General features: G+C 48.4%; 1 protein-coding gene across 1 annotated transcript; it reads right to left on the bottom strand.

Moving 5' to 3' along the window:
- Positions 1–350: 350 nt before the first annotated feature.
- Positions 351–6,154, bottom strand: LOC307086473 (major facilitator superfamily domain-containing protein 12-like). Its single transcript, XM_079751694.1, has 11 exons — positions 5,518–6,154; positions 5,307–5,426; positions 4,765–4,975; positions 4,008–4,140; positions 3,697–3,906; positions 3,132–3,224; positions 2,896–2,988; positions 2,365–2,535; positions 1,120–1,214; positions 886–1,016; positions 351–717 (listed from the first exon to the last, which is right to left on the bottom strand). Exons 1-11 carry the CDS (start codon positions 5,660–5,662, stop codon positions 644–646), a joined length of 1,476 nt encoding a protein of 491 aa, XP_079607820.1. The 5' UTR covers positions 5,663–6,154; the 3' UTR covers positions 351–643.
- Between the last annotated feature and the right edge of the window lie 1,995 nt (positions 6,155–8,149).

Below are 8,149 nucleotides of genomic sequence, written 5' to 3'. Positions count from 1 at the left end.
GCCTACTAAAAGGTGTCGGAATGGGGGCATGTTGGAAGGGCCGCATGTAACCATAACAATGGTTATAGCTAACGTGTACTGTGGACAGTACGGGACCGGGAGGGAGTAAGGACGTGACGTACAAGTTGTTCTGTGCCGTGTCCTGATTGGCTGAACAGAAATAGCTATATCATTGCGTTCTAAAACTGGACCTGGCGATTTGACATGTTCAATCTCTGGCAACTCCTTGCAACGGCATCAGCCGCGCTGCAATGACCAGTTCCAAAAGTCTCGTTGCAAGTGGTTTTGAGGCAAATCTTTGGTTTGAACTGGGCTTAACACTCGCTCACAACACAACAGTCAGACACCGATCTCAGTACAAAGAGTTTCCCTTTTAATGCTCGTGAAACAAGGAGATACAAAGCATGAAAGATTCAATACCAATAAGTGGATACATCTCAAGAGTATATTGCATTATATTGGTCTCAAGGCCCTTTGTTACCATAGTAAACAGGTGATCACCAAGGTCCCTGTATCCGCCAACACTTGGATGAAGAGGAAGGTGAAGGTAGTGTTCTGTAGTCCCTCTGAGACCAGTGGCTCCTGTGGTCTCTACAGGAACAAATACCCATGGAGGATGATGTCATCGGGAGGGCGGGGCTAATTAGTTCACCCTGGAGGCATTTTCAGAGCTCACTTCCTCTGCCTGTTGGCCCTGCAGACCTGAAACCACCGGGACTGACACACACACACACACACACACACACACACACACACACACACACACACACACACACACACACACACACACACACACACACACACACACACACACACACACACACACACAGTGAGAAAGGCAGGTGTGTACCACAGGAACCCTCCCCCAGGTTGTGCTGACCTCACCTGCCCGGATCCTGATTGGCCAGATAAGGAGGGTGCAGAGGCCCAGGGCGGCAGTGGCGGCCACGCCCCCGGTGACTAGCACCATGATGCGGTGGTAGAACCAGACGCAGGCGGGGCAGCACGCCACCGTACTGCAGCGGGGAGAGAGAGATCAGAGCGTCAAGCGATGTTTAGCATGTGTGTGTAACCTGTGTGTAGCGTGTATGTGTAACCTGTGTGTGTGTGTGTACTGACTGGCAGGGGTGCATCGCCTGGATGATCATGACCGCCGCTCCGTTGGCCACCTTGTCAGTAAAACTCATCGCGCCGTAGACGAACGCCCCGCTTTGCTGAGAGAGAGAGAGAGAGAGAGAGATAGCTTCACTATCAACCAGGGCCCGGGTTTCCCAAAACCTTCTTGAAGCCTTAACGTCATTCGTAACCTCTACTTTAAGTTCTACCTTAACATCTCGCGTGTATCCCAAAACGTTCTTTGCTATGAATCTCTTTCGTACGTCGTTCGTTGGTAAGGTTGGTCTGAAGTGCTCATATAACCTTCGCTCTACCGTAGTGATGTTTCAGCTCCTGACGCTAGTCGCCGCAACTGTTCAGTAACCTTTAGAAATCCCTGTTTCACATGGAACTGCCACATTGGCAGTGTTGTGTTTCACCAATATACAGAACAGTACATATACGGTACAGCAGGTGAGGTCAGCTCGACTCGCTTCCAATAATTTAAAAAACTCAACTCCAAAAAATTATTGTATTTATTTTACAATTCAAAAATGAACAAAACTGTCTTCTAAATTAAGGAAATGATGCTTGGAAACGAATAAACCATTATAAGCAACGAGTTAATAAGCGATCTAAATATTTTTTTCAACCATCGCCTCTTTCCCTTGACGGTGCGGAAAGCCCTCACACAGACAGGTACCAAAAAGCAAAGCAGTCTCAGCAGAAACAGTATTATATAATAATCTAAATAAACTATTCAAAATGTCTATTTTCATAAATAATCAACAAGTCAGAAACCTTTGTAAACAGAAAATCAATAGCCTCATTTGAACGGCTGCAACCGCCTCAATCTCCTCCACTGTTTCTATATTTTCTATATTTTTTTAAATCACTGTCTATGCTATGTTCGCCCATTGTAAAATAAATGTTTAGGCCTACTAGAATGATTTCGAGCAATGTTTTTTTCGCGAAGACTGCAATATTGTTTAGAACGCTGTCATGCACCTGCGCATGAAATGGAAAAATCGATCTCTGAGCAATCGATTTCAGCACGTACTTTCTGGACAGTGCTGTTTACGAACGACGTAAGAAGTGTTCCCTAAGAAGACTCCTAAGAGACCGTTAGGGAACCACGCCTATGGAGGTAAATAACTTTGATTAGTCTAAACGTAGGAATCTTCGTAGCGCGCTAAGAGTAGACGTTATCGGGAAACCGGGCCCAGAGAGAGAGCTTCACTATCAACCAGAGAGAGAGAGATCGGGTACCGTCTGGTCTCCGATGAGGTCAGCAGTCATGGATAGTGACATAACAAGTATGGTTGCTGACCCCGCCCCCAGCAGTACGGCCGCGCCGTACACCCGCTCGCCCATCTGGTCGTCTAGCAACACCCAATAGGAGAAGGCCATCACGAGCAGCAGGCCCAGGAAGTAGGTCATCTAGACCAATCAGAAAGGGGCAAAAATCGGACATCACTTTCTGTCATCTGATGTCATGTAAGCTAGTGTGATGTCATGTACGGTAGTGTGATGATGTCATGCACTGTAGTGATGTCAGGTACGGTAGTGATATCAGGTACGTTAGTGATGTCATGTACGGTAGTGATGTCAGGTACGTTAGTGATGTTATGTACGTTAGTGAGGTCAGGTACGGTAGTGAGGTCAGGTACGGTAGTGATGTCAGGTACGTTAGTGATGTCATGTACGTTAGTGAGGTCATGTACGGTAGTGATGTCAGGAATGGTAGTGATGTCAGGTACGGTAGTGATGTCAGGTACGTTAGTCGGACATGAAACTCACCGCGGTTCCGATCAGCTTGCTGAGAGACTTCATGATGAACGACGACAGGAATCCACTCAGGTACATGACCAGAGGAATGGTGGCTATGAACCTCTGGTAGACAGACAGACAGACACATGACCAGAGGAATGGTGGCTATGAACCTCTGGTAGACTGACAGACAGATACAGAAGTGAGGGGGCAGAGAGACAGCCGCAGAGAGAGAGGAGAGAGACAGCAGCAGAGAGAGAGGGTACCTTGGGCAGACCCAGGGTGTTGATTAGGTACATGGAGATGTAGGTCTGAGATAAGTTCACTATCAGCCTGGTGCACATGTAGAGCAGAGCCACCTACACACACACACACACACACACACACACACACGATCAATAGCATGGTTATTAATATTATTAATACATTATTATGGCTATTTATAACATGAGTATGAATACCATTATGAATGGGAATAACAGCAGTATGAATAACATTAGGAATATGGATAATGTACTCATGTTATTCATAATCATGTTAATATTCATACTCATGAGTATAAATTACATTATAATGATTAATAACATGAATAATTGTATTATGGCTATAAATAACCATAAACATGAGTATTAATTACATAATTATGGTTATTAACATGAGTATTAATAACATGAGTATTGATAACACGAGTATTAACAACATGAGTATTGATAACATAAGTATTAACAACATTAGTATGGATAAGAGGAGTATTGATAACTTCAGTATTGACAACTTGAGTATTTACAACATTATGTGTATTGATAAAATGATGAGGATTGATAACCTCACCTGGTAGAAGGAAGGCTGGCGGAGCCAACACTTCCACTGCAGGAGAGACCGAGGAGGAGAGGAGGAGCCACTAAGGAGAGGCCTCCTCTCCCCCTCCTCCTCCTCCTCCTCCTCCTCTCCTCCTCCCGGAGCCCCACCCCCCTCCTTGGTGCCCAGGTGGAAGAGGAGGGAGAACACGGAGCCCACGGCCAGGACGATGAGGGACAGGTTCTGCACACACACACACACAGCAGGAGTCAGGTGAAACAGAAGAGGCAGCAGTCTACTAGTAATATAAGAATTTGTATACTCCCACCAGCCCCTCCCCTCACCCTGAAGACGGGGATGTCCATTGGTCCCAGTGAGTCAATGAGGGAGGGGTCATCGTCCTCTCCTGCCTGGAAGTGGAAGAGCAGGAAGGCGATGGAGTAGACGGCCATGTTGGCAACCACCGTCAGGGCGTACCTGAGGAGACCTTAGCGGTTAGCTCTACTTTAGCGGTTAGCTCTAGTGTAGCAGTGAGCTCTAGTGTAGCAGTGAGCTCTAGTCTAGCAGTGAGCTCTAGTCTAGCAGTGAGCTCTAGTTTAGCTGTGAGCTCTAGTTTAGCAGTGAGCTCTAGTTTAGCAGTGAGCTCTAGTTTAGCAGTGAGCTCTAGTTTAGTATTGAGCTCTAGTTAAGCTGTGAGCTCTCCCTTAGCGGTTAGCTCTATTTTAGAAGTGAGCTCTAGTTTAGAAGTGAGCTCTAGTTAAGCAGTGAGCTCTAGTTAAGCGGTGAGCTCTACTTTAGCGGTAAGCTCTAGTTTAGTGGTACACTCTACTTTAGCAGTGATTCCCCAGATTAGCTGTGAGCTCTATTTTAGCGGTAGCGTAGCCTGTACCTATAGACAGTTACCTCTACCTTAGTGGTTAGCTCTAGTTTGGCGGTAGCTTAGCGGTACCTGTAAGCAGTGAGCTCTACTTTAGCGGTAGCATAGCATGTACCTTTAGGTGGTTAGCTCTAGTTTAGCGGTCAGCGGTAGCCTAGTGGTCACTAAAGGTGGTGAGCTCCACTTTGGCGGTAAGCTCTAGTTTAGCAGTAGCTCAGCGCTACCTATAGGCGGTGAGCTCCACTTTGGCGTGCTGGCAGGAGACCAGCTCGGGGATGAGGGCCAGGTGGGAGATCTGGGTGGCGGCCCAGCCGAACTGGAACACCACAATGAAGGGCAGGAAGTAGAGAAGGCTGACCCACTGGGGCGTGGCAGCATTGCAGCCTAGGCACTGGTTGAAGACAAAGGCGAACGACAGGACCACACTCACCGTACCTGGTATATGCACACACACACATCCAAGTTCACACACACAAACACACGCACATCCAAGTACACACACACACATCCAAGTATACACACATACACATCCAAGTACACACACACAAACCCAAGTACAGACACACACCCACACACACACACATCCAAGTTCACACACACACAAACAAACACATCCAAGTATACACTCACACACACACAAACAAACACATCCAAGTATACACACACACACACACACACAGATGTAGCAGGAGTACAAACACTAACAGCTTATGTAGAGTTGCCGGCCGTCCCCCCTCCCTCCCTCCCTCCTCCTCCCCCTCCTCACCTACGAGGTGCCAGGTCTTCCTCCGGCCGTAGGTCCCGCAGCCCGGCGTCCTGTCCGACTCGTAGCCGATGAGGGGCGTGCAGATCCCGTCCGCCACCTGGCCCGCCAGCAGCAGCACGCCTGGCAGACACACACCAGTCAGACCCCCGCTCAGACCAGATGTAGACCCGGTGTGTCCCTTTACCTACGGGAGAGGGGGGGGGGGACCTACCTGCGTAGGTGCTCTGGAAGCCCAGCACGGAGTGGTAGAAGACGAGCAGGTAAGAGAACCACATGGACGCGCACAGGTCGTTGAGGAAGTGTCCGGCCGCGTAGCTGAGCTTCTGCCGCAGGGGCAGAGAGCTACGGTCCGCCATGCTGCTGCTCTCAGACCCCTCACCGCTCCATACACAGTCTGTCTCTAGACAAGGGAGTCACTCACACCAGGGGGGCTTTCACTTCCCCAGTCGACCTATGAATGAGTTCTCCAGCCGCAAGTAGAGAGGGGTAAATGGGAGCCGGCTGCTGGGAGTGCTGGATGCCTATAGGAGTTTGGGGTCAGGTCCGCTTCCTCTTGGGTCAGGTGACGGCTCAGAGACCAGCGCTGACTGGTCCCCTGTCAGCTGACATAACATGGATCATGACAGCTGATGTAACATGTGTCATGTAAGCACGTAAACATCTCAAGATGTTAATCTGGAAGTCCCAAACACCTCATAAAGACCGAGCCTCCCCTAAACCCCGTCGATAGCCCGTCGTTACTCCCGCGCTGCCTCTCTGTTTACGGCCGCTCGACCGAAGTCCGTTTCTATCGTGACCAGGTCTTTTTCGCTCGTCAGCGAAAAATAAAAAACAGCGAAAATAGAAAAAGGCGAAAATCTCCTCCTGGTTGATGACGCGGCGCTTCGATCGGACAAATGGGAGAGCCTCACGTGACTTCCCCTCCGGGAGGTTCCTCAAATACTTAAATATCCCATATCCTGCTTTTTGTTGGTTAATACCGTTCCGAAGATGGACTACAAGTGCTCTTTCGAATCATGCCTTCTTGTCGTATTGAAAAAGGGGCTAATCTTATCTTGACATTAACAGCCCCCAGTAGCCTTTCTTGAATGTAAAGTTGGCAATTTATTTTCTTTATTGCCTAAATTATGGGCTACGATAACTTATGTTGGTCTTTTATTATCTTTAGGGTTTTCCATTTTATTAGGCTATTTTCTACAGCACTTTGCTTGATTGCTACTTTGTAAGTGCTATAGACTGCGAATATTTTGCAGTTAATCCATTTCCACCACTTTCAGCTGTGTAGTTTCTAACCAGCAATAATTGATTTTATTTCGATTCAAATAATTATGTCTCTGGAATTGGTATCCATTATTTAATAATGGATACCAATTCCGATTATCAATTTTTTCAATTTCTTCTGCTTTGCCGCGTCTCATGCGTCTTCGCGTAGTCGGTAAACTTGAAATATTGCCGCCGTAAAGGATTATGGGATACAAATGTTACCTTTCCTTTCGTAAATGTTGGTCAGGAGAGTAACCTATGCTAAAGGTGGGTTAAAGGTTGCATCTAGGCACCTTTCCTAAGCATTTTTATTATTTATTTATTCGAACAACCATACCTTCGAGTATTTCAAGGTCATCTCGTTAGGAAAGGAAATATCCTAAGCAAAACACAGAATCCGTAGAGGCCCAATGAATCTGGACTTCCTCAGATGGCGGTTCCATTTGTAGCCCAGCTCCTATGTGTTAGGAAGCCGGGCTACACCTGCAGGCCTTCACTTTACATTGATCGTGAAGGGCTCATGTCATGCCACCAGGTGTGTGTGATTAGCTGGTACAAGTTTGAAAATCATGTCTTCTGATCACACCCACACCTGGTGGCATGACATGAGCCCTTTAAATGTTAAGCTGAAAGACCCACACATCTGCACCTAGAGATAGGAGGAGTAGAGGGGAGGAGGAGGAGAGGTAAAGGGTAGAGAGGAGGTGCCGCCCCCTGGTGGAGACCGGAGAATAAAACTGACCAGCTTTAACTTTTGTTTTTTAATAGAGTTATCTTACTGGTCTTACATCCTCCACTCAAGAGAAAGGAGAACGAACAAAAACAGGAAATTAAAAATACACGTTATTGTGTTTAAAAAAAAGAAATTGAACACACTAGAATCTACTAAAAACACAAACTGCTTCTGACGCTTCGGACAGGAAAGAAAGACGGCCGCCTTTAAAAGAGCTCTGTAGACCGAGGCCTCTGCAGACCGGGTCCTCTGTAGACCGCCCGATGGGACCCGGTCCTGGGTCCTGTCCTGGGCCCCAGACCCCGTCCCAGGTAGACCGGGGGTCCTCAACAGTCCGTAGCTCGGCTCTGTACATCCCCAGGCACGCCTCCGCCGACCCGCCCTCGTCCAATCACACGGCAGCAGGGGCGCGGCGGGGCGACTGAGTCCAACAACAAGGCTCCACCCTCCCTAGTGGCTCTGCCTCCGGGGACCACATCCAACGCACCCACACACTCTGGTGGGGCTCTCTCTCTCTCTCTCTCTCTCTCTCTCTCTTGCTCTCTCTCTGCCCAAGACCAGTGCAGACCAGTCTGGACATGACCAGTCTAGCCCAAACTAGTCTAGGCCAAACCAGTCTAGACCAGATAAGACCAGACCAGTCCTGTCTAGACCAGACTAAATTAGACTTGTCCAGACCAGACCAGTCTAGTTAAGTCCGGTCTAGTCCAGGCAAGTCTAGTCCAGATCAGACTAGTCCAGTCCAGCACGGACTAGTCCAGACCAGTCTAGTCCAGTCTAGACTAGTCTGGACTGGACCGGTCTAGGAGGAGGGGGGGGGGGGGGGGGGGGGGGGGGGGGGGGGGGG

This window comes from Pollachius pollachius (assembly GCF_949987615.1).
Source record: "Pollachius pollachius genome assembly, chromosome: 14".
Lineage (NCBI taxonomy): Eukaryota > Metazoa > Chordata > Actinopteri > Gadiformes > Gadidae > Pollachius > Pollachius pollachius.
Note: the sequence above shows the minus strand (reverse complement) of the source record. Positions and strands in the feature narration are given on the sequence as shown.